General features: G+C 49.5%; 1 protein-coding gene across 4 annotated transcripts in view; it reads left to right on the top strand.

Moving 5' to 3' along the window:
* Positions 1-3,890, top strand: part of LOC144692865 (choline/ethanolamine transporter flvcr2b-like) — an 89,377-nt gene extending 85,487 nt beyond the window's left edge. For 2 of the 4 annotated variants that reach the window (XR_013579415.1, XM_078561925.1), the window contains exon 7: positions 3,776-3,888. Coding sequence is in view for 1 of the 4 variants with exons in the window: in XM_078561924.1 (XP_078418050.1) it covers positions 3,776-3,890 (115 nt within the window). In the remaining 3 variants the exon portion in view is untranslated. Of the gene's footprint in view, positions 1-2,843; positions 3,030-3,775 lie in introns of all 4 variants that reach the window. The other 2 variants (XR_013579414.1, XM_078561924.1) reach the window with 2 other exon arrangements.
* Positions 3,891-26,698: the final 22,808 nt, after the last annotated feature.

The raw sequence follows: 26,698 nt of genomic DNA, 5'->3' as shown, positions 1-26,698 counted from the left end.
ATGGGAATCAGGGGGAAAATTCTCCACTGGTTGGAGTCATACCTAGCACAAAGGAAGATAGTTGTGGTTGTTGGAGGTCAATCATCTCAGCTCCAGGACATCACTGCAGGAGTTCCTCAGGGTAGTGTCCTCGGCCCAACCATCTTCAGCTGCTTCATCAATGACGTTCCCTCCATCATAAGGTCAGAAATGGGGATGTTCACGGATGATTGTACAATGTTCAGCACCATTCGCAACTCCTCAGATACTGAAGCAGTCCATGTCCAAATGCAGCAAGACCTGGACAATATCCGGGCTTGGGCTGACAAGTGGCAAGTAACATTCACGCCACACAAGTTCCAGGCAATGACCATCTCCAACAAGAGAGAATCTGACCATCACCCCTTGACATTCAATGGCTTTACCATCACTGAATCCCCCACTATCAACATCCTGGGGGTTACCATTGACCAGAAACTGAACTGGACTAGCCATATAAATACTGTGGCTACAAGAGCAGCTCAGAGGCTAGGAATTCTGTGGAGAGTAACTCACCTCCTGACTCCCCAAAGCCAGTCCACCATGTACAAGGCACAAGTCAGGAGTGTGATGCAATACTCTGCAATTGCCTGAATGAGTGCAGCTCCCACAACACTCAAGAACACTCAAGAAGCTCACCACCATCCACGACAAAGTTTGATTGGCACCCCATTCACAAACATTCACTCCCTCTACCATCGATGTACAGTAGCAGCAGTGTGTGTACCATCTACAAGATGCACTGCAGAAACTCACCAAGCCTCCTTAGACAGCACCTTTCAAACCCACGACCACTACCATCTAGAATGACAAGGGCAGCAGATAGATGGGAACATCACCACCTGGAAGTTCCCCTCCAAGCCACTCACCATCCTGACTTGGAAATATATTGCCATTCCTTCACTGTCACTGGGTCAAAATCCTGGAACTCCCTCCCTAACAGCACTGTGGGTGTACCTACACCACAGGGACTGCAGCGGTTCAAGAAGGCAGCTCACCCCCACCTTCTCAAGGGCAACTAGGGATGGGCAATGAAGAATGCTGGCCCAGCCAGCGAAGCCCACATCCTGTAAATGAAGAAAAAAAAGTCTGTCTCCATCCTCTGATGATCTTCTACCTCAGTCTTCCATTCTGTGATAGACAAATAAGCCTGATTCGACCTCTTTGACTAGACATTGTGTAATGTTAATGGTGTACATGAATCTTTTCACTGTAAACCAATTACACTGTACTTCATTTGAATTGAGATCATCCTACTTTTGATACAATCCTTCCATATATATTTTTAGAAGTGTTTTAATTGAAGCCAGTATCTCCATATAATATTGGAACAATTACTAAAAAGGTTTACTCTGTTAAGTAGTTGGATTAAATTATTAGATATGTTAACTAATAGTACTTTGCCATCATCAGACTATTGTTCAACTCCCCAAGTCATGAATCAGTAACGGTGCAATTTCATCAGTACTCATTTATTAAACAAAATATTCAAGTTAATAATTTCTCCTGTTTCTCCTCCCTGAAGGTGATGACTCTGTCGTGCTGCAGTTCCACAGGCACCAGTCACTCACTGGTGCCTTCATCCATTCTTTTATCTGCTAGACTGAGTGTCAGCAGGATGTTTAAGGGTGGTAAGGGAAAAGTATTGAGACTGACAGAGACATCAGACCCTGTCCTCTACTCATACACACATCTGCTTATTTCAGTGGAGATCAGTGGATCACAGAGACCAATGGCTTTCCTGGCTGTTCCTCTTCCCTACCCCCATCCTGCAGATTCTGAGTCCTCCTGTAGTTCTATCTTCTCCCTCAATTGAGATCAGCTAATTTAATACAGAATAGGATTGTGTTTGGAGCCTTTTCCACCTGGACACGAGATCAGCTATCAGCACAAATTAGGACTGAGCCTGGACCACGCTGACACTTTGGGTTTTCTCCTATATTGCTAAAGCATTTACCCACTGAGCTGAACTACTTTTAAAAGCAGTTCTTACTTTGATGCTCCTGTTTAAATTTATGTGCACACCATTTAAGATGTCCTGCTTTGGCATGCTCGTTTATTAGGTTAGTTTTAAATCGAATTTAAGTTGATGCTCGACATTACACTGGTGTGTAACAATTGGAGTTTTTACTTTATGAAGGTTTGAATCTACCATTAAATATGGTGAATAAAATGAAAATTTGCTTCATTGTGTATTATACCTATTGCTCAAATCTTCTTGCATAACTAGGTGTCTATATATTTCTGAATGTGCCACTAACACTTAGCTTTTGAGTGTTTTATGCTTCCTCTGTTTAACAGGGACTGACAGCATCATTGTCCCATGGCATCTGTGTGAAACCATTTATGACTTACACAGTTTGGACACTGCAGAATTCAGCATGACCGATCACTTGCTCAATCTGGTGGGGGTTGGCTGAACACTCGTTGTAATGTCGGGGGTTAGGGGGGCTGGACAGGGATGGCTGATATTCATTCCCTTGTGCGGGAAGCTGCTGAGTACAGCAGGATATATACCACGTGGTCACTCTGCTGTGGGATGACTACTCAGTATGGGTGCTAGGGGAGGCTGACCACTTGCTGTGGTGGGGAATGTCTGCTTGCTAACTCTGATGGGAACTGCTCAATGACATTTATTTCTGTTTCTTTCCCTTCTTAGGCCTCCTTTTCTTCCCCTTTCCAAGTCCACTCTTTGGCTGAGAGAGGTTGGGCAGAGAAGCCACCTCCATCCAAAGCCTCTGCAGTGTTTCTTGGGGTTAATTGCTGCTTCGTAGCAGGTCCCACTCATGGGACTCAGTGTAACATAGATTATTCTTTCTTGTTAGAACAGTTCCATCCTCTTTGTAACTGGGGGCTAGAAGGACCACAAGAGCAGCCTGAGTTGATTCCTCGATTGTTCCCTCTTCTCTACTTGGTGCCTTTGCCTTTGGTGGTCCGGCTGAGATCAGGAATTCGACTTGTGGAGAATCACAGTGCACGAACCTGCAGCCTACTACTCCGCGGAGCAGCACGTTGGTACACAGCGAGGCAGCCGAATGTTTTCATGTAACAAAGCAATGCTGATGCTGCTAACATCTTGATCAGGGATTTCCTTGAAAAAGTCGAGTGTGAGATCTCAGCCTCAGTTTGAATGCACTGCCCCAGATATTAAACACAAGCATCCCCTGCTCTGCACAACCATGAGCTGTTGGCTGCATGAAGTCAGAGTAGACAGAAGCAGAGCTTTGCTGGCTGGACTGACTGGACCAGAATAATGTGCTTCTTTTAACTGTTTGCGTAGTTTAGGATAGTTTGTGTGGCTCATGTCAACTGATGACGTCTGCTTTAATGTTCATTCACTTGACAATAATATTGCTGATGAAATAAAACTGAATGTGGCAGCTCTCTTTAAAAGGGCAAGGCTCCAGGGGTAATTACTATCACTGATGAGCATTGCAGAAAGGAAACACAAGGGAACTCAACTGCAGTTTATCATTGGGATTAATTAAGTTAACTTAACATTTGATGAAGCAGATCCAGACCACTTCATGCCCAGTGCATCTGCTCTATATCTCTCCTGCTTAAAATGGGAGATCTACAGATAATGTTAAACCCACAAAATAATTCTAGCAAGAATGGGTGGGCAAGTAACCATCAGTGATGTATTTTACCTGTGGAAAATGACAGAAGTTAATTGATATTAACACCATTGTTAAATATGGTTAGCCAATAAAACAGCAATAATCTTAAACTGTTTCTCTTTTACCTTTTCTCTTAGACAGACCACATTGGCCGTTTACTTCTTGGCCTTTGCAGGGATGGTGGCCTTCACATTCACCCTTAACCTGGGTCACCTGTGGGTTGTCTTTGTGACTGCTGGGTTACTAGGGTGAGTAGTAATATTGTTTTTACTCTGTTGGATTATAGATTAATAGAACAGAGAGAATTTGAAGTTTTTGACCCTATTTGATGCTGGCTTTGTTTCTGCTGCCTTCCAATTTCACTTACTACTTTCCTCGCGCTGGTTTTGTATCCGTGAATATTAAGTGTCCAGTTCTCATCATTTTTAAGCCGTGTTTCTATTCTTGCTACAACATCATATTCCCCCACGGCTTTTTGCACTTGCAGCTCATCGACCTCATTCACCGCACTGTGTGTGTTTACATACACGCATTGTAAAGCTGTCTTTGTATTCCTCATGCTCCTTCTTATTCTGCCAGTATCTAACATAGTACTGCTTCCTTCTCTCGTACTGTCCAACACACTCACTCCTTTATGCACCTTATTAACTTCTCTTCTGCTATATACTGGTTCCCAACCCCCTGCTAATTTAGTTGAAATCTTCCTCAGCTATACTGGTAAAGCTTGCCGCAAGCACATTGGTCCTGTTGATGTGCAGTCCATCCATTTTCAATAGGTGCCTCCTGCCCCAGAACGGATCCCAAAGTTCCAAGAATCTGAAGCCCTCCCTCTTGCATCATGCCTCATCCAGAAATTACCATCTTTGGAATCCTACTTTTTAACTTACACATTAGCTCCTGAATTTTCCCGTAGAACCTCAGTACCTGCTCTCTGTACGTCGTCGCTCCTGACGTGTACCACAACTTGTGGCTCACTCATTCTCCCCACAGAATATTCTGCACTTCCTCCATAACGTCCTTTACCCGGGCACCAGAGACGCAATGCACCACGTGGCATTCACAATGACAGTTACAGAAATGCCTGTCTGTTTCCCTGCCTATGGAATCTCCTATAATGACTGTATTTCTATTCTTTGCTGTTCCTTCCTGTACAGCCTCTTACCCATTGGTGCCATGCTTTGGACTGCACTCCTTCAAGGTTTTGGCACGTGCAGCAGTCTCCAATGCTGAGTATCTGTCTGGGAGTGGCACACACCCTGAGGACTCCTGTACTTCCTGCCTCTTTCTACTCTTCCAGATAGCCACTCCTCCACTATCCTGAACTCTCTCTGCCTGTGGGGTGACCACCTCCTGGATCCAGGAAACTCTCATTCCGCCTGATGCTTCACAGGTACTCCAGCTGCTCCTCAAGCTCGGAGATCCAGGGCTGGAGCTGGAGCAGCTGGAGACACGTCCTCCACATGTGCTCTCCCCGGATATATGAAGCATCCTGATCTTACCAGATGGGGCAGGATTTGCAAGCAGCAGATCTCAGCTGCTCATTCATGATCAAAGGAAATGTCTCCAATCCCTCCTTTATAATCAACATCAACATCCTGAAGGTTAACATTGACCAGAAACAGAACTGGATTAGCCACATAAGTACAGTGGCTACAAAAGCAGATCAGAAGCTGGGAATCCTGTGACAAATAACTCACCCCCTAACTCCCCAAAGCCTGTCCACCATGTCAACCTTGTCAACTTTAAGTACTGACAGTCTATTCAACACTTCCTCCTTATCAATTATGATCCCTTCTCGTCTGTCACCATGGCCTGGGTAGCATCTACCTCATTGGTAAAGACGGATGCAGTGTATTCATTTAATACCTCAGCCATGGCCCCTTCATCCATTTGTAAATTCTCTTTTTGGTCTCTAATCAGCCCCACTTCCCCTTTTACCACCCCTTTTACTATTTATATGTCTATAGAAGACTTTGGGATCCCCCTTTATGTTGGCTGCCAGTCTTTTCTCACAATCCCTCTTCGCTTCTCTAATATGCTTTTTCACCTCCCCTCTGAACCTTCTGTATTCCTCTTGGTTCTCAATTGTATTTTCTACCTGACACCTGTCATAAGTGCACTTTTTCTTGTTTATCTTAATTTCTGTCTCCTTTTTCATCCAGGGAGCTCTGGATTTGTTTGCCCTGCCATTCCCTTTCAATAGATACCTTGACTGTGCCCAAACCAATTCTTTTTTGAAGGTAGCCCATTGTTAAGACACAGTTTTTCCTGACAATCTTTCATTCCAGTCTATCTGGCCCAGTTTCGTTCTTGCCCCATCGAAGTCGGCTCTTATCCAGTTAATTATTTTTATTCTGGATTGCCTATCGTCCTTTTCTATCATTCTAAAACGTACAATACAATGATCACTGTCTCCTAAATGATCCCCCATTGACACTTGATCTACTTGGCCCACCTCATTTCCAAGAACCAGATCCAACAGTGTGTCTTTTCTTGTTGGATTGGATACATACTGCTGGAGAAAATTCTCCTGAACACAATCTAGGAACTTTTGCCCCTCCCCACCCTTTACACTACCACTGTCCCAGTCTACATTCGGGTAATTAAAGTCCCCCATTATAACTACTCTATAATGCCTGTATCTCTCTGTAATTTCCCTGTAGATTTGTTCTTCTACATCCTTCTCACTAGAACAAAGAACAAAGAAAAGTACAGCACAGGAACAGGCCCTTCGGCCCTCCAAGCCTGCGCCCATCATATTGCCCGTCAACTAAAACATTTTGCACTTCCGGGGTCCGTATCCCTCTATTCCCATCCTATTCATGTATTTGTCAAGCTGCCTCTTAAACACCACTATCGTACCTGCTTCCACCACCTCCTCTGGCAGCGAATTCCAGACACTCACTACCCTCTGCGTAAAAAACTTGCCCCATACATCTCCTCTATAGTTTTCTCCTCTCACCTTAAATCTATGTCTCCTAGTAATTGACTCTTCCACCCTGGGAAAAAGCTTCTGACTATCTACTCTGTCCATGCCACTCATAATTTTGTAAACTTCTATCAAGTCGCCCCTCAATCTCCGTCGCTCTAGTGAGAACAAACCGAGTTTCTCCAACCTCTCGTCATAGCTAATAACCTCCAGACCAGGCAGCATCCTGGTAAACCTCCTCTGCACCCTCTCCAATGCCTCCATATCCTTCTGGTAATGTGGCGACCAGAATTGCACGCAATATTCCAAGTGTGGCCTAACCAAGGTTCTATACAGCTGCAGCATGACTTCCCAGCTTTTATACTCAATACCCCTGCCAATGAAGGCAAACATGCCATATGCCTTCCTGACTGCCTTATCCACCTGCGTTGCCACTTTCAGTGACCTGTGGACCTGTACACCCAGATCCCTCTGCCCGTCGATGCACTTAAGGGTTCTGCCATTTACTGTATAATTCCTGCCTGTATTAGACCTTCCAAAACTATGTGGCGGTCTATAGACTACACCGAGCAACGTAATTGCAGCCTTTTTGTTCCTTAGCTTGAGCCAAATAGATTCTGTCCTTGAACCCTCTGGGACACCCTCTTTCTCCAGCACTGCAACGCTCTCCTTAACCAATACCGCCATCCCTCCTCATTTCCTTCCTATCCTATCTCTTCCTTGTACCTGGGAATATTTAACATCCAGTTCTGCCCTTCCTTGAGCCAGGTCTCTGTTATCACCACATCATCATATTTCCACATGGCAATCTGTGCCTGTAACTCCCCAATCTTATTTACTGTACTCCGTGCATTCACATACATGCATAGCAACCCTGATATAGATTTTGCTATTTTCTCCCTTACCCCGACTTTACCTATTAACTTACTATTCTCTATACTAGTGCTATCTGTCTCTTCCCGTATTTTGTGCACCCTGGTATTCCTCTCTAATATTTTCTTTTGGTTCCCACACCCCTGCCGCGTTAGTTTAAAGCCCTCCCAACAGCACCAGCAAAACGCCCCGCAAGGAACTCAGTCCCAGCTCTGTTCAGGAGCAACCCGTCCGGCTTGTACAGGTGCCATCTCCCCCAGAGCCAGTCCCAGTGTCCCGGGAATCTAAAGCCCTCTCTCCTGCACCATCTTTTCAGCCACACATTCATCTGCCTTATCCTCCTATTTCTGTGCTCACTGGCACGTGGCACTGGGAGTAATCCGGAGATTACTACATTAGAGGTCCTGCTTGCCAATTTTCTACCTAGCTCCCTAAATGCTGATTGCAGGACCACATCCCCCTTCCTACCTAAGTCATTGGTACCAATGTGGACCACGATCTCTGACTGATCTCACTCCTCCAGAAGAATGTCCTGCAGCTGCTCTGTGACATCCTTAACCCTGGCACCAGGGAGGCAACATACCATCCTGGAGTCATGTCTGCAGACACAGAAACACCTGCCTGTTCCCCTAACCAATGAATCCCCTATCACTCTAGCTTTTTCTTTCTTCTTCCTCCCCTCCTGTACAGCCGAGCCGCTCGTGGTGCCACAAACCTGGCTCTGACTGCGCTCCTCTGAGGAACCAGCGCCCTCATCAGCTCCCAAAACAGAAAACCGATAATGAGTGGGACCTCAGGGAACTCCTGCACTACCTGCCTATTTCTCTTGGACTGCCTGGTGGTCACGTATTCTCTAACGGCCCTTAAGCTGCGGTGTGACCTCTCTGAACGCACTATCCACGTAGCTCTCAGCCTCCCGGACGTGCCACAGTGACTCCAGCCGCCGCTCGAGCTCTGAAACCCGGAGCTCAAGTTTCTGCAGCTGACAGCACTTCCTGCACATGTGGTCGTCTAGGACACCGGTAGCGTCCATGACTTCCCACATATTACAGGACATGCATTCCACTTGACTGAGCTGCTCTGCCATGAATTAACTCTACTTCTCTTATGTCAACTTTATTCTACTTTGGATTATTTATATTACTTTATTATATTGGCCCTAAATTTCCCTTATTCCTGGTGCTTTGCAGTTAAATCCAAGTGTAGGAACTTTAAAAATATTATATTTTTCTAATTTACTCACCAGTTCCTACTTAACAAGGCTGTCGCTCTTCTTTGAGCAACAGTAGAAAAGGAAAGGATCACCTCCTCCCTTCTCACCGAACTCCCTCAGTCACCAAACTCCAAATGAAGCACTCAACTGCAGCCAAACACAGCTATCCAGTGCAGACTTACACTGACTCACTCACCGCCAACGCACAGTAGCAGCAGTGTGTACCACCTACAAGATGCACTGCAGGAATTCACCAAGGCTCCTTCGACAGCACCTTCCAAACCCATGACCACTACCATCTAGAAGGACAAGGGCTGCAGATAGGTGGGAACACCACCACCTGGAAGTACCCCTCTAAGCCACTCATCATCCTGACTTGGAAATATATCGCTGTTCCTTCACTGTCACTGGGTCAAAATCCTGGAACTCCCTCCCTAACAGCACCTACACCACATGGACTGCAGCGGGTCAAGAAGGCAGCTCACCACCGCCTTCTCAAGGGCAATTAGGGATGGGCAATAAATGCTGACCTAGCCAGCAATACCCACATCCCATAAACGAATAAAAAAAAATCTAGAGTACCTTGATTGATTTTAATTAATACCTCTAGATGTGCTGTGCTCTAATATTGTTCTTAATTCACTTACTGTTATACTTATCTTGATTGAAATTTTATTAATTAAGCTAAGTTGTAAATTTAATAACGCACTTGATAGTTTCTCGGTACCGGTTTAAACCGTTGCCCTAATTTAGACATCGAAGAACCTCATGGTGGCATAGTGGTGTTGCTACTGGACCAGTAACCTAGAGATTTAGGGTAATGTTCTGGGAATCTGGGTTCAAATCCCACCATGGCAGACGGTGAAATTTGAAGTTAATAAAAATCTGCAATTAAAGTTCTAGCGATGGAACCATAGAAAAGTTACGGTGCAGAAAGAGGCCATTCAGCCCATTATGTCTGTGCCGACCAGGAAAAGATGAAAAAGAAACTAGCCGCTCATTTTAATCCCACTTTCCAGCACCTGGTCCTTGGCCTTACAGGTTACAGCACTTCAGATGCAGATCCAGATACCGTTTAAATGAGTTGAGCGTATCAGCCTCAACCACCAGCTTAGGCAGTGAATTCCAGACACCCACCATCCTCTGGGTGAAAAAGCTTTTCTTCATGTTCCCTCTAATCCTTCTACCAATCACCTTAAATCTAAGCCACCTGGTAATTGACCCCTCAGTTATGGGAAACAGTACACATCAATCTCCCGACTGTCTCTCCTCTCACGCTGTTCTCAATGCTGACTGCCTCTCCTCTCGCGCTGTTCTCAATCTCCCGACTGTCTCTCCTCTCACGCGGCTCTCAATCCCCCGAATGCCTCTCCTCTCGCTTTGCTTTAAATCTCCCGACTGTCTCTCCTCTCGCGCTGTTTTCAATCTCCCGACAGCCTCTCCTCTCGCGCTGTTTTCAATCTCCCGACTGACTCTCCTCTCGCGCTGTTTTGAATCTCCCGACTGACTCTCCTCTCGCGCTGTTTTCAATCTCCCAATCACCTCTCCTCTCGCGCTGTTTTCAATCTCCCGACTGTCTCTCCTCGCGCGCTGTTTTCAATCTCCCAATCACCTCTCCTCTCGCGCTGCTTTCAATCTCCCAACTGTTTCTCCTCTCGTGATGTTTTGAATCTCCCAATTTCCTCTGCTCTTAACTGCTTTCAATCTCCCAATCACATCTCCTCTCGCTTTGTTTTTAATCCCCTGAATGCCTCTCCTCTCGCGCTGTTTTCAATCTCGCGACTGCTTCTTCTCTCGTGCTGTTCTCAACCTCCCGACTGAATCTCCTCTCGCGTTGTTTTCAATCTCCCAACTGTCTCTCCTCTCGCGCTGTTTTCAATCTCCCGACTGTCTCTCCTCTCGCGTTCTTTTCAATCTCCCGACTGTCTCTCCTCTCGCGCTGTTTTCAATCTCCTGACTGACTCTCCTCTCGCGCTGTTTTCAATCTCCTGACTGACTCTCCTCTCGCGCTGTTTTCAATCTCCCGACTGTCTCTCCTCTCGCGCTGTTTTCAATCTCCCGACTGTCTCTCCTCTCGCGCTGTTTTCAACCTCCCGACTGAATCTCCTCTCGCGTTGTTTTCAATCTCCCGACTGTCTCTCCTCTCGCGCTGTTTTCAATCTCCCGACTGTCTCTCCTCTCGCGTTCTTTTCAATCTCCCGACTGTCTCTCCTCTCGCACTGTTTTCAATCTCCTGACTGACTCTCCTCTCGCGCTGTTTTCAATCTCCCGAGTGACTCTCCTCTTGCGCTGTTTTCAATCTCCCGACTGTCTCTCCTCTCGCGCTGTTTTCAATCTCCCGACTGTCCTCTTGCGCTGTTTTCAACCTCCCGACTGAATCTCCTCTCGCGTTGTTTTCAATCTCCCGACTGTCTCTCCTCTCGCGCTGTTTTCAATCTCCCGACTGTCTCTCCTCTCGTTTTCTTTCCAATCGTCCGACTGTCTCTCCTCTCGCGCTGTTTTCAATCTACCGACTGTTTCTCCTCTCGCGATGTTTTGAATCTCCTGATCGACTCTCCTCTCGTGCTGTTTTCAATCTCCTGACTGACTCTCCTCTCGCGCTGTTTTCAATCTCCCGACTGACTCTCCTCTTGCGCTGTTTTCAATCTCCCGACTGTCTCTCCTCTCGTTTTCTTTCCAATCGTCCGACTGTCTCTCCTCTCGCGCTGTTTTCAATCTCCCGACTGACTCTCCTCTCGCGCTGTTCTCAATCCCGACTGTCTCTCCTCTCGCGCTGGTCTCAATCTCCAGACTGTCTCTCCTCTCGCGCTGTTTTCAATCTCCCGACTGCCTCTCGTCTCGCTCTGTTTTCAATCTCCCGACTGACTCTCCTCTCGCGCTGGTCTCAATCTCCCGACTGTCTCTCCTCTCGCGCTGTTCTCAATCTCCCGACTGCCTCTTGTCTGGCTCTGTTTTCAATCTACCGACTGCCTATCCTCTCGCGCTGTTTTGAATCTCCCGACTGACTCTCCACTCACGCTGTTTTCAATCTCCCGACTGTCTCTCCTCTCGCGCTGTTTTCAATCTCCCGACTGACTCTCCTCTCGCGCTGTTTTCAATCTCCCGACTGTCTCTCCTCTCGCGCTTTCAATCTCCCGACTGTCTCTCCTCTCGCGCTGTTTTGAATCTCCCAATCACCTCTCCTCTCGCACTGTTTTCCATCTCCCGACTGTCTCTCCTCTCGCGCTGTTTTCAATCTTTCGACTGTCTCTCCACTAACGCTGTTTTGAATCTCCCGACTGTCTCTCCTCTCGCACTGTTTTCAATATCCCGACAGCCTCTCCACTCGTGCTGTTTTCAATATCCCGACTGTCTCTCCTCTAGCGCTGTTTTCAATCAACCGACTGTCTCTCCTCTCGCGCTGCTTTTAATCTACCAACTGTTTCTCCTCTCGCGCTGTTTTCAATCTCCCGACTCACTCTCGTCTCGCGCTGTTTTCAATCTCCCGACTGTCTCTCCTCTCGCGCTGTTTTGAATCTCCCGACTGACTTTCCTCTCGCTCTGTTTTGAATCTCCCAACTTCCTCTGCTCTTAACTGCTTTCAATCTCCCAATCACATCTCCTCTCGCTTTGTTTTTAATCCCCTGAATGCCTCTCCTCTCGCGCTGTTTTCAATCTCGCGACTGCTTCTCCTCTCGTGCTGTTCTCAACCTCCCGACTGAATCTCCTCTCGCGTTGTTTTCAATCTCCCGACTGTCTCTCCTCTCGCGCTGTTTTCAATCTCCCGACTGTCTCTCCTCTCGCGTTCTTTTCAATCTCCCGACTGTCTCTCCTCTCGCGCTGTTTTCAATCTACCGACTGTTTCTCCTCTCGCGATGTTTTGAATCTCCCGATCGACTCTCCTCTCGTGCTGGTCTCAATCTCGTGACAGACTCTCCTCTCGCACTGTTTTTAATCTCCCGACTGACTCTCCTCTTGCGCTGTTTTCAATCTCCCGACTGTCCCTCCTCTCGTTTTCTTTTCAATCTCCCGACTATCTCTCCTATCGCTCGGTTTTCAATCTCCCGTCCAACTCTACTCTCGACCTGTTCTCAATCCGGACTGTCTCTCCTCTTGTGCTGTTCTCAATCTCCCGACTGTCTCTCCTCTCGCACTGTTTTCAATCTCCCGACTGACTCTCCTTGCGCGCTGTTTTCAATCTCCCGACTGACTCTCCTCTGGCACTGTTTACAATCTCCCGACTGTCTCTCCTCTCGCGCTGTTCTCAATCTCCCAACTGTCTCTCCTCTCGCGCTGTTTTCAATCTCCTGACTGTCTCTCCTCTCGCGCTGTTTTCAATCTCCCGACTGACTCTCCTCTCGCGCTGTTTTCAATCTCCCGACTGTCTCTCCTGTCGCGCTGTTTTCAATCTGCTGACTGACTCTCCTCTCGCACTGTTTTCAATCTCCCGACTGACTCTCCTCTCGCGCTGTTTTCAGTCTCCCGAATGCCTCTCGTCTCGCTCTGTTTTCAATCTACCGACTGTCTCTCCTCTCGCGCTGTTCTCAATATCCCGACTGTCTCTCCTCTCGCGCAGTTTTCAATCTTCCGACTGTCTCTCCACTCACGCTGTTTTGAAACTCCCGACTGTCTCTCCTCTCGCGCTGTTTTCAATCTCCCGACAGCCTCTCCGCTCGTGCTGTTTTCAATCTCCCGACTGACTCTCCTTGCGCGCTGTTTTCAATCTCCCGACTGACTCTCCTCTCGCACTGTTTACAATCTCCCGACTGTCTCTCCTCTCGCGCTGTTCTCAATCTCCCGACTGTCTCTCCTGTCGCGCTGTTTTCAATCTGCTGACTGACTCTCCTCTCGCACTGTTTTCAATCTCCCGACTGACTCTCCTCTCGCGCTGTTTTCAGTCTCCCGACCAACTCTCCTATCGCACTGTTTTCAATCTCCCGACTGACTCTACTTTCGCGCTGTTCTCAATCTGCAGACTGTCTCTCCTCTCGTGCTGTTCTCAATCTCCCGACTGTCTCTCCACTCACGCTGTTTTCAATCTCCCGACTGTCTCTCCTCTCGCGTTCTTTTCAATCTCCCGACTGTCTCTCCTCTCGCGCTATTTTCAATCTCCTGACTGACTCTCCTCTCGCGCTGTTTTCAATCTCCCGAGTGACTCTCCTCTTGCGCTGTTTTCAATCTCCCGACTGTCTCTCCTCTCGCGCTGTTTTCAATCTCCCGACTGTCTCTCCTCTTGTGCTGTTTTCAACCTCCCGACTGAATCTCCTCTCGCGTTGTTTTCAATCTCCCGACTGTCTCTCCTCTCGCGCTGTTTTCAATCTCCCGACTGTCTCTCCTCTCGTTTTCTTTCCAATCGTCCGACTGTCTCTCCTCTCGCGCTGTTTTCAATCTACCGACTGTTTCTCCTCTCGCGATGTTTTGAATCTCCTGATCGACTCTCCTCTCGTGCTGTTTTCAATCTCCTGACTGACTCTCCTCTCGCGCTGTTTTCAATCTCCCGACTGACTCTCCTCTTGCGCTGTTTTCAATCTCCCGACTGTCTCTCCTCTCGTTTTCTTTCCAATCGTCCGACTGTCTCTCCTCTCGCGCTGTTTTCAATCTCCCGACTGACTCTCCTCTCGCGCTGTTCTCAATCCCGACTGTCTCTCCTCTCGCGCTGGTCTCAATCTCCAGACTGTCTCTCCTCTCGCGCTGTTTTCAATCTCCCGACTGCCTCTCGTCTCGCTCTGTTTTCAATCTCCCGACTGACTCTCCTCTCGCGCTGGTCTCAATCTCCCGACTGTCTCTCCTCTCGCGCTGTTCTCAATCTCCCGACTGCCTCTTGTCTGGCTCTGTTTTCAATCTACCGACTGCCTATCCTCTCGCGCTGTTTTGAATCTCCCGACTGACTCTCCACTCACGCTGTTTTCAATCTCCCGACTGTCTCTCCTCTCGCGCTGTTTTCAATCTCCCGACTGACTCTCCTCTCGCGCTGTTTTCAATCTCCCGACTGTCTCTCCTCTCGCGCTTTCAATCTCCCGACTGTCTCTCCTCTCGCGCTGTTTTGAATCTCCCAATCACCTCTCCTCTCGCACTGTTTTCCATCTCCCGACTGTCTCTCCTCTCGCGCTGTTTTCAATCTTTCGACTGTCTCTCCACTAACGCTGTTTTGAATCTCCCGACTGTCTCTCCTCTCGCACTGTTTTCAATATCCCGACAGCCTCTCCACTCGTGCTGTTTTCAATATCCCGACTGTCTCTCCTCTAGCGCTGTTTTCAATCAACCGACTGTCTCTCCTCTCGCGCTGCTTTTAATCTACCAACTGTTTCTCCTCTCGCACTGTTTTCAATCTCCCGACTCACTCTCGTCTCGCGCTGTTTTCAATCTCCCGACTGTCTCTCCTCTCGCGCTGTTTTGAATCTCCCGACTGACTTTCCTCTCGCTCTGTTTTGAATCTCCCAACTTCCTCTGCTCTTAACTGCTTTCAATCTCCCAATCACATCTCCTCTCGCTTTGTTTTTAATCCCCTGAATGCCTCTCCTCTCGCGCTGTTTTCAATCTCGCGACTGCTTCTCCTCTCGTGCTGTTCTCAATCTCCCGACTGTCTCTCCTCTCACGCGGCTCTCAATCCCCCGAATGCCTCTCCTCTCGCTTTGCTTTAAATCTCCCGACTGTCTCTCCTCTCGCGCTGTTTTCAATCTCCCGACAGCCTCTCCTCTCGCGCTGTTTTCAATCTCCCGACTGACTCTCCTCTCGCGCTGTTTTGAATCTCCCGACTGTCTCTCCTCTCACGCTGTTCTCAATGCTGACTGCCTCTCCTCTCGCGCTGTTCTCAATCTCCCGACTGTCTCTCCTCTCACGCGGCTCTCAATCCCCCGAATGCCTCTCCTCTCGCTTTGCTTTAAATCTCCCGACTGTCTCTCCTCTCGCGCTGTTTTCAATCTCCCGACAGCCTCTCCTCTCGCGCTGTTTTCAATCTCCCGACTGACTCTCCTCTCGCGCTGTTTTGAATCTCCCGACTGACTCTCCTCTTGCGCTGTTTTCAATCTCCCAATCACCTCTCCTCTCGCGCTGTTTTCAATCTCCCGACTGTCTCTCCTCGCGCGCTGTTTTCAATCTCCCAATCACCTCTCCTCTCGCGCTGCTTTCAATCTCCCAACTGTTTCTCCTCTCGTGATGTTTTGAATCTCCCAATTTCCTCTGCTCTTAACTGCTTTCAATCTCCCAATCACATCTCCTCTCGCTTTGTTTTTAATCCCCTGAATGCCTCTCCTCTCGCGCTGTTTTCAATCTCGCGACTGCTTCTTCTCTCGTGCTGTTCTCAACCTCCCGACTGAATCTCCTCTCGCGTTGTTTTCAATCTCCCAACTGTCTCTCCTCTCGCGCTGTTTTCAATCTCCCGACTGTCTCTCCTCTCGCGTTCTTTTCAATCTCCCGACTGTCTCTCCTCTCGCGCTGTTTTCAATCTCCTGACTGACTCTCCTCTCGCGCTGTTTTCAATCTCCTGACTGACTCTCCTCTCGCGCTGTTTTCAATCTCCCGACTGTCTCTCCTCTCGCGCTGTTTTCAATCTCCCGACTGTCTCTCCTCTCGCGCTGTTTTCAACCTCCCGACTGAATCTCCTCTCGCGTTGTTTTCAATCTCCCGACTGTCTCTCCTCTCGCGCTGTTTTCAATCTCCCGACTGTCTCTCCTCTCGCGTTCTTTTCAATCTCCCGACTGTCTCTCCTCTCGCACTGTTTTCAATCTCCTGACTGACTCTCCTCTCGCGCTGTTTTCAATCTCCCGAGTGACTCTCCTCTTGCGCTGTTTTCAATCTCCCGACTGTCTCTCCTCTCGCGCTGTTTTCAATCTCCCGACTGTCTCTCCTCTTGCGCTGTTTTCAACCTCCCGACTGAATCTCCTCTCGCGTTGTTTTCAATCTCCCGACTGTCTCTCCTCTCGCGCTGTTTTCAATCTCCCGACTGTCTCTCCTCTCGTTTTCTTTCCAATCGTCCGACTGTCTCTCCTCTCGCGCTGTTTTCAATCTACCGACTGTTTCTCCTCTCGCGATGTTTTGAATCTCCTGATCGACTCTCCTCTCGTGCTGTTTTCAATCTCCTGACTGACTCTCCTCTCGCGCTGTTTTCAATCTCCCGACTGACTCTCCTCTTGCGCTGTTTTCAATCTCCCGACTGTCTCTCCTCTCGTTTTCTTTCCAATCGTCCGACTATCTCTCCTCTCGCGCTGTTTTCAATCTCCCGACTGACTCTCCTCTCGCACTGTTCTCAATCCCGACTGTCTCTCCTCTCGCGCTGGTCTCAATCTCCAGACTGTCTCTCCTCTCGCGCTGTTTTCAATCTCCCGACTGCCTCTCGTCTCGCTCTGTTTTCAATCTCCCGACTGACTCTCCTCTCGCGCTGGTCTCAATCTCCCGACTGTCTCTCCTCTCGCACTGTTCTCAATCTCCCGACTGCCTCTTGTCTGGCTCTGTTTTCAATCTACCGACTGCCTATCCTCTCGCGCTGTTTTGAATCTCCCGACTGACTCTCCACTCACGCTGTTTTCAATCTCCCGACTGTCTCTCCTCTCGCGCTGTTTTCAATCTCCCGACTGTCTCTCCTCTCGCGCTTTCAATCTCCCGACTGTCTCTCCTCTCGCGCTATTTTGAATCTCCCAATCACCTCTCCTCTCGCACTGTTTTCCATCTCCCGACTGTCTCTCCTCTCGCGCTGTTTTCAATCTTTCGACTGTCTCTCCACTAACGCTGTTTTGAATCTCCCGACTGTCTCTCCTCTCGCACTGTTTTCAATATCCCGACAGCCTCTCCACTCGTGCTGTTTTCAATATCCCGACTGTCTCTCCTCTAGCGCTGTTTTCAATCAACCGACTGTCTCTCCTCTCGCGCTGCTTTTAATCTACCAACTGTTTCTCCTCTCGCGCTGTTTTCAATCTCCCGACTCACTCTCGTCTCGCGCTGTTTTCAATCTCCCGACTGTCTCTCCTCTCGCGCTGTTTTGAATCTCCCAACTGACTTTCCTCTCGCTCTGTTTTGAATCTCCCAACTTCCTCTGCTCTTAACTGCTTTCAATCTCCCAATCACATCTCCTCTCGCTTTGTTTTTAATCCCCTGAATGCCTCTCCTCTCGCGCTGTTTTCAATCTCGCGACTGCTTCTCCTCTCGTGCTGTTCTCAACCTCCCGACTGAATCTCCTCTCGCGTTGTTTTCAATCTCCCGACTGTCTCTCCTCTCGCGCTGTTTTCAATCTCCCGACTGTCTCTCCTCTCGCGTTCTTTTCAATCTCCCGACTGTCTCTCCTCTCGCGCTGTTTTCAATCTACCGACTGTTTCTCCTCTCGCGATGTTTTGAATCTCCCGATCGACTCTCCTCTCGTGCTGTTCTCAATCTCGTGACAGACTCTCCTCTCGCACTGTTTTTAATCTCCCGACTGACTCTCCTCTTGCGCTGTTTTCAATCTCCCGACTGTCCCTCCTCTCGTTTTCTTTTCAATCTCCCGACTATCTCTCCTATCGCTCGGTTTTCAATCTCCCGTCCAACTCTACTCTCGACCTGTTCTCAATCCGGACTGTCTCTCCTCTGGCACTGTTTACAATCTCCCGACTGTCTCTCCTCTCGCGCTGTTCTCAATCTCCCAACTGTCTCTCCTCTCGCGCTGTTTTCAATCTCCTGACTGTCTCTCCTCTCGCGCTGTTTTCAATCTCCCGACTGACTCTCCTCTCGCGCTGTTTTCAATCTCCCGACTGTCTCTCCTGTCGCGCTGTTTTCAATCTGCTGACTGACTCTCCTCTCGCACTGTTTTCAATCTCCCGACTGACTCTCCTCTCGCGTTGTTTTCAGTCTCCCGACTGACTCTCCTCTCGAGCTGTTTTCAATATCCCGACTGACTCTCCTCTCGCTCTGTTTTCAATATCCCGACTGTCTCTCCTCTAGCGCTGTTTTCAATCTACCGACTGTCTCTCCTCTCGAGCTGTTTTCAGTCTTCCGACTGTCTCTCCACTCGCGTTGTTTTGAATCTCCCGACTGTCTCTCCTCTCGCGCTGTTTTCAATATCCCGACTGTCTCTACTCTCGCGCTGTTTTCAATCTACCGACTGTCTCTCCACTCGCGCTGTTTTCAATCTACCTACGGTCTCTCCTCTCGCGCTGTATTCAATCTCACGACTATCTCTCCTCTCGGGCTGTTCTCAAACTCCCGACTGACACTCCTCTCGCGCTGTTCTCAATCCCGACTGTCTCTCCTCTCGTGCTGTTCTCCATCTCCCGACTGTCTCTCCTCTCGCGCTGTTTTCAATCTCCCGAATGCCTCTCGTCTCGCTCTGTTTTCAATCTACCGACTGTCTCTCCTCTCGCGCTGTTCTCAATATCCCGACTGTCTCTCCTCTCGCGCAGTTTTCAATCTTCCGACTGTCTCTCCACTCACGCTGTTTTGAAACTCCCGACTGTCTCTCCTCTCGCGCTGTTTTCAATCTCCCGACAGCCTCTCCGCTCGTGCTGTTTTCAATCTCCCGACTGACTCTCCTTGCGCGCTGTTTTCAATCTCCCGACTGACTCTCCTCTCGCACTGTTTACAATCTCCCGACTGTCTCTCCTCTCGCGCTGTTCTCAATCTCCCGACTGTCTCTCCTGTCGCGCTGTTTTCAATCTGCTGACTGACTCTCCTCTCGCACTGTTTTCAATCTCCCGACTGACTCTCCTCTCGCGCTGTTTTCAGTCTCCCGACCAACTCTCCTATCGCACTGTTTTCAATCTCCCGACTGACTCTACTTTCGCGCTGTTCTCAATCTGCAGACTGTCTCTCCTCTCGTGCTGTTCTCAATCTCCCGACTGTCTCTCCACTCACGCTGTTTTCAATCTCCCGACTGTCTCTCCTCTCGCGTTCTTTTCAATCTCCCGACTGTCTCTCCTCTCGCGCTGTTTTCAATCTCCTGACTGACTCTCCTCTCGCGCTGTTTTCAATCTCCCGAGTGACTCTCCTCTTGCGCTGTTTTCAATCTCCCGACTGTCTCTCCTCTCGCGCTGTTTTCAATCTCCCGACTGTCTCTCCTCTTGTGCTGTTTTCAACCTCCCGACTGAATCTCCTCTCGCGTTGTTTTCAATCTCCCGACTGTCTCTCCTCTCGCGCTGTTTTCAATCTCCCGACTGTCTCTCCTCTCGTTTTCTTTCCAATCGTCCGACTGTCTCTCCTCTCGCGCTGTTTTCAATCTACCGACTGTTTCTCCTCTCGCGATGTTTTGAATCTCCTGATCGACTCTCCTCTCGTGCTGTTTTCAATCTCCTGACTGACTCTCCTCTCGCGCTGTTTTCAATCTCCCGACTGACTCTCCTCTTGCGCTGTTTTCAATCTCCCGACTGTCTCTCCTCTCGTTTTCTTTCCAATCGTCCGACTGTCTCTCCTCTCGCGCTGTTTTCAATCTCCCGACTGACTCTCCTCTCGCGCTGTTCTCAATCCCGACTGTCTCTCCTCTCGCGCTGGTCTCAATCTCCAGACTGTCTCTCCTCTCGCGCTGTTTTCAATCTCCCGACTGCCTCTCGTCTCGCTCTGTTTTCAATCTCCCGACTGACTCTCCTCTCGCGCTGGTCTCAATCTCCCGACTGTCTCTCCTCTCGCACTGTTCTCAATCTCCCGACTGCCTCTTGTCTGGCTCTGTTTTCAATCTACCGACTGCCTATCCTCTCGCGCTGTTTTGAATCTCCCGACTGACTCTCCACTCACGCTGTTTTCAATCTCCCGACTGTCTCTCCTCTCGCGCTGTTTTCAATCTCCCGACTGACTCTCCTCTCGCGCTGTTTTCAATCTCCCGACTGTCTCTCCTCTCGCGCTTTCAATCTCCCGACTGTCTCTCCTCTCGCGCTGTTTTGAATCTCCCAATCACCTCTCCTCTCGCACTGTTTTCCATCTCCCGACTGTCTCTCCTCTCGCGCTGTTTTCAATCTTTCGACTGTCTCTCCACTAACGCTGTTTTGAATCTCCCGACTGTCTCTCCTCTCGCACTGTTTTCAATATCCCGACAGCCTCTCCACTCGTGCTGTTTTCAATATCCCGACTGTCTCTCCTCTAGCGCTGTTTTCAATCAACCGACTGTCTCTCCTCTCGCGCTGCTTTTAATCTACCAACTGTTTCTCCTCTCGCACTGTTTTCAATCTCCCGACTCACTCTCGTCTCGCGCTGTTTTCAATCTCCCGACTGTCTCTCCTCTCGCGCTGTTTTGAATCTCCCGACTGACTTTCCTCTCGCTCTGTTTTGAATCTCCCAACTTCCTCTGCTCTTAACTGCTTTCAATCTCCCAATCACATCTCCTCTCGCTTTGTTTTTAATCCCCTGAATGCCTCTCCTCTCGCGCTGTTTTCAATCTCGCGACTGCTTCTCCTCTCGTGCTGTTCTCAACCTCCCGACTGAATCTCCTCTCGCGTTGTTTTCAATCTCCCGACTGTCTCTCCTCTCGCGCTGTTTTCAATCTCCCGACTGTCTCTCCTCTCGCGTTCTTTTCAATCTCCCGACTGTCTCTCCTCTCGCGCTGTTTTCAATCTACCGACTGTTTCTCCTCTCGCGATGTTTTGAATCTCCCGATCGACTCTCCTCTCGTGCTGTTCTCAATCTCGTGACAGACTCTCCTCTCGCACTGTTTTTAATCTCCCGACTGACTCTCCTCTTGCACTGTTTTCAATCTCCCGACTGTCCCTCCTCTCGTTTTCTTTTCAATCTCCCGACTATCTCTCCTATCGCTCGGTTTTCAATCTCCCGTCCAACTCTACTCTCGACCTGTTCTCAATCCGGACTGTCTCTCCTCTTGTGCTGTTCTCAATCTCCCGACTGTCTCTCCTCTCGCACTGTTTTCAATCTCCCGACTGACTCTCTTTGCGCGCTGTTTTCAATCTCCCGACTGACTCTCCTCTGGCACTGTTTACAATCTCCCGACTGTCTCTCCTCTCGCGCTGTTCTCAATCTCCCAACTGTCTCTCCTCTCGCGCTGTTTTCAATCTCCTGACTGTCTCTCCTCTCGCGCTGTTTTCAATCTCCCGACTGACTCTCCTCTCGCGCTGTTTTCAATCTCCCGACTGTCTCTCCTCTCGCGCTGTTTTCAATCTGCTGACTGACTCTCCTCTCGCACTGTTTTCAATCTCCCGACTGTCTCTCCTCTCACGCTGTTTTCAATCTCCCGACTGACTCTCCTCTCGCGCTGTTTTCAATCTCTCGACTGAATATCCTCTCGCGTTGTTTTCAATCTACCGACTGTCTCTCCTCTCGCACTGTTTTCAATCTCCCAACTGACTCACCTCTTGCTCTGTTTTGAATCTCCCAACTTCCTCTGCTCTTAACTGCTTTCAATCTCCCAATCACATCTCCTCTCGCTTTCTTTTTAATCCTCTGAATGCCTCTTCTCTCGCGCTGTTTTCAACCTCGCGACTGCTTCTCCTCTCGTGCTATTTTCAATCTCCCGACTGTCCCTCCTCTAGCGCTGTTTTCTGTCTCCCGACGGCCTCTCCTCTCGCACTGTTTTCAATCTCCAGACTGACTCTCCTCTCGCGCTGTTCTCAATCCCGACTGTCTCTCCTCTCGCGCTGTTCTCAATCTCCCGACTGCCTCTCGTCTCGCTGTGTTTTCAATCTCCCGACTGTCTCTCCTCTCGCGCTGTTTTCAATCTTCCGACTGTCTCTCCTCTAGCGCTGTTTTCAATCTCGCGACTGCTTCTCCTCTCGCGCTGTTCTCAATCTCCCGACTGCCTCTCCTCTCACGCTGTTTTCAATCTCCCGACTTCCTCTCCACTCGCGCTGTTTTCAATCTCCCGACTGTCTCTCCTCTCGCGCTGTTTTCAATCTCCCGACTGACTCACCTCTCGCTCTGTTTTGAATCTCCCAACTTCCTCTGCTCTTAACTGCTTTCAATCTCCCAATCACATCTCCTCTCGCTTTGTTTTTAATCGCCTGAATACCTCTCCTCTCGCGCTTTTTCAATCTCGCGACCGCTTCTCCTCTCGTGCTGTTTTCAATCTCCCGACTGTCTCTCCTCTCACGCTGTTTTCAATCTCCCGACTGACTCTCCTCTCGCGCTGTTTTCAATCTCTCGACTGAATCTCCTCTCGCGTTGTTTTCAATCTACCGACTGTCTCTCCTCTCGCACTGTTTTCAATCTCCCAACTGACTCACCTCTCGCTCTGTTTTGAATCTCCCAACTTCCTCTGCTCTTAACTGCTTTCAATCTCCCAATCACATCTCCTCTCGCTTTGTTTTTAATCCTCTGAATGCCTCTCCTCTCGCGCTGTTTTCAACCTCGCGACTGCTTCTCCTCTCGTGCTATTTTCAATCTCCCGACTGTCTCTCCTCTAGCGCTGTTTTCTGTCTCCCGACGGCCTCTCCTCTCGCACTGTTTTCAATCTCCAGACTGACTCTCCTCTCGCGCTGTTCTCAATCCTGACTGTCTCTCCTCTTGCGCTGTTCTCAATCTCCCGACTGCCTCTCGTCTCGCTGTGTTTTCAATCTCCCGACTGTCTCTCCTCTCGCGCTGTTTTCAATCTTCCGACTGTCTCTCCACTCGCGCTGTTTTCAATATTCCGACTGTCTCTCCACGCGCGTTGTTCTCAATCTCCCGACTGTCTCTCCTCTCGCGCTATTTTCAATCTTCCGACAGACTCTCCTCTTGCGCTGTTTTCAATCTACCGACTGTCTCTCCTCTCGCGCTGCTTTTAATTTACCGACTGTCTCTCCTCTCGCGCTGTTTTCAATCTCCCGACTGATTCTCCTCTCGCTCTGTTTTGAATCTCCCAACTTCCTCTGCTCTTAACTGCTTTCAATCTCCCGACTACCTCTCCTCTCGCGCTGTTTTCAATCTCCCAACTGTCTCTCCTCTCGCACTGTTTTCAATCTCCCGACTGCCTCTCCACTCGCGCTGTTTTCATTCTCCCGACTGCCTCTCCTCGCGCTGTTCTCAATCTCCCGACTGCCTCTCCTCTCGCGCTGTTTTCAATCTCCCGACTGCCTCTCCTCTCGCGCTGTTTTCAATCTCCCGACTGTCTCTCCTCTAGCGCTGTTTTCAATCTCGCGACTGCTTCTCCTCTCGCGCTGTTCTCAATCTCCCGACTGCCTCTCCTCTCGCGTTGTTCTCAATCTCCCGACTGCCTCTCCTCTCGCGCTGTTTTCAATCTCCCGACTGCCTCTCCACTCGCGCTGTTTTCAATCTCACGACTGCCTCTCCACTCGCGTTGTTTTCAATTTCCCGACTGTCTCTCCTCTCGCGCTGTTTTCAATCTCCCGACTTCCTCTCCACTCGCGCTGTTTTCAATCTTCCGACTGTCTCTCCACGCGCGTTGTTCTCAATCTCCCGACTGTCTCTCCTCTCGCGCTGTTTTCAATCTTCCGACAGACTCTCCTCTTGCGCTGTTTTCAATCTACCGACTGTCTCTCCTCTCGCGCTGCTTTTAATTTACCGACTGTCTCTCCTCTCGCGCTGTTTTCAATCTCCCGACTGATTCTCCTCTCGCTCTGTTTTGAATCTCCCAACTTCCTCTGCTCTTAACTGCTTTCAATCTCCCGACTACCTCTCCTCTCGCGCTGTTTTCAATCTCCCAACTGTCTCTCCTCTCGCACTGTTTTCAATCTCCCGACTGCCTCTCCACTCGCGCTGTTTTCATTCTCCCGACTGCCTCTCCTCGCGCTGTTCTCAATCTCCCGACTGCCTCTCCTCTCCCGCTGTTTTCAATCTCCCGACTGCCTCTCCTCTCGTGCTGTTTTCAATCTCCCGACTGTCTCTCCTCTAGCGCTGTTTTCAATCTCGCGACTGCTTCTCCTCTCGCGCTGTTCTCAATCTCCCGACTGCCTCTCCTCTCGCGCTGTTCTCAATCTCCCGACTGCCTCTCCTCTCCCGCTGTTTTCAATCTCCCGACTGCCTCTCCTCTCGTGCTGTTTTCAATCTCCCGACTGTCTCTCCTCTAGCGCTGTTTTCAATCTCGCGACTGCTTCTCCTCTCGCGCTGTTCTCAATCTCCCGACTGCCTCTCCTCTCGCGCTGTTCTCAATCTCCCGACTGCCTCTCCTCTCGCGCTGTTTTCAATCTCACGACTGCCTCTCCACTCGCGCTGTTTTCAATCTCACGACTGCCTCTCCACTCGCGTTGTTTTCAATTTCCCGACTGTCTCTCCTCTCGCGCTGTTTTCAATCTCCCGACTGCCTCTCCACTCGTGCTGTTTTCAATCTCCCGACTGCCTCTCCTCTCGGGCTGTTCTCAATCTCCCAACTGTCTCTCCTCTCGTGCTGTTTTCAATCTCCCAATCACCTCTCGTCTCGCGCTGTTTTCAATCTCCCGACTGAATCTCCTCTCGCGTTGTTTTCAATCTACCGACTGTCTCTCCTCTCGCGCTGTTCTCAATCTCCCGACTGTCTCTCCTCTCGTGCTGTTTTCAATCTCCCAATCACCTCTCGTCTCGCGCTGTTTTCAATCTCCCGACTGACTCACCTCTCGCTCTGTTTTGAATCTCCCAACTTCCTCTGCTCTTAACTGCTTTCAATCTCCTCTCGCTTTGTTTTTAATCCTCTGAATGCCTCTCCTCTCGCGCTGTTTTCAATCTCGCGACTGCTTCTCCTCTCGTGCTGTCTTCAATCTCCCGACTGTCTCTCCTCTCGCGCTGTTTTCAATCTCCCGACTGACTCTCCTCTCGCGCTGTTTTCTGTCTCCCGACGGCATCTCCTCTCGCACTGTTTTCAATCTCCAGACTGACTCTCCTCTCGCGCTGCTTTTAATCTACCGACCGTTTCTCCTCTCGCGCTGTTTTGAATCTCCCGACTGACTCTCCTCTCGCACTGTTTTCAATCTCCCGATCACCTGTGTTCTCGCGCTGTTTTCAGTCTCCCGACTGCTTTGCCTCTCGCTCTGTTTTCAATCTCCCGACTGTCTCTCCACTCGTGCTGTTTTCAATCTCCCGACTGTCTCTCCTCTCGCGCTGTTCTCAATCTCCCGACTGTCTCTCCTGTCGCGCTGTTTTCAATCCGCTGACTGACTCTCCTCTCGCACTGTTTTCAATCTCCCGACTGACTCTCCTCTCGCGCTGTTTTCAGTCTCCCGACCAACTCTCCTATCGCACTGTTTTCAATCTCCCGACTGACTCTACTTTCGCGCTGTTCTCAATCTGCAGACTGTCTCTCCTCTCGTGCTGTTCTCAATCTCCCGACTGTCTCTCCACTCACGCTGTTTTCAATCTCCCGACTGTCTCTCCTCTCGCGTTCTTTTCAATCTCCCGACTGTCTCTCCTCTCGCGCTGTTTTCAATCTCCTGACTGACTCTCCTCTCGCGCTGTTTTCAATCTCCCGAGTGACTCTCCTCTTGCGCTGTTTTCAATCTCCCGACTGTCTCTCCTCTCGCGCTGTTTTCAATCTCCCGACTGTCTCTCCTCTTGTGCTGTTTTCAACCTCCCGACTGAATCTCCTCTCGCGTTGTTTTCAATCTCCCGACTGTCTCTCCTCTCGCGCTGTTTTCAATCTCCCGACTGTCTCTCCTCTCGTTTTCTTTCCAATCGTCCGACTGTCTCTCCTCTCGCGCTGTTTTCAATCTACCGACTGTTTCTCCTCTCGCGATGTTTTGAATCTCCTGATCGACTCTCCTCTCGTGCTGTTTTCAATCTCCTGACTGACTCTCCTCTCGCGCTGTTTTCAATCTCCCGACTGACTCTCCTCTTGCGCTGTTTTCAATCTCCCGACTGTCTCTCCTCTCGTTTTCTTTCCAATCGTCCGACTGTCTCTCCTCTCGCTCTGTTTTCAATCTCCCGACTGACTCTCCTCTCGCGCTGTTCTCAATCCCGACTGTCTCTCCTCTCGCGCTGGTCTCAATCTCCAGACTCTCTCTCCTCTCGCGCTGTTTTCAATCTCCCGACTGCCTCTCGTCTCGCTCTGTTTTCAATCTCCCGACTGACTCTCCTCTCGCGCTGGTCTCAATCTCCCGACTGTCTCTCCTCTCGCGCTGTTCTCAATCTCCCGACTGCCTCTTGTCTGGCTCTGTTTTCAATCTACCGACTGCCTATCCTCTCGCGCTGTTTTGAATCTCCCGACTGACTCTCCACTCACGCTGTTTTCAATCTCCCGACTGTCTCTCCTCTCGCGCTGTT

Source organism: Cetorhinus maximus, chromosome 18, assembly GCF_964194155.1.
Source record: "Cetorhinus maximus chromosome 18, sCetMax3.hap1.1, whole genome shotgun sequence".
NCBI lineage: Eukaryota > Metazoa > Chordata > Chondrichthyes > Lamniformes > Cetorhinidae > Cetorhinus > Cetorhinus maximus.
This window is presented reverse-complemented; position numbering and strand designations above follow the sequence as displayed.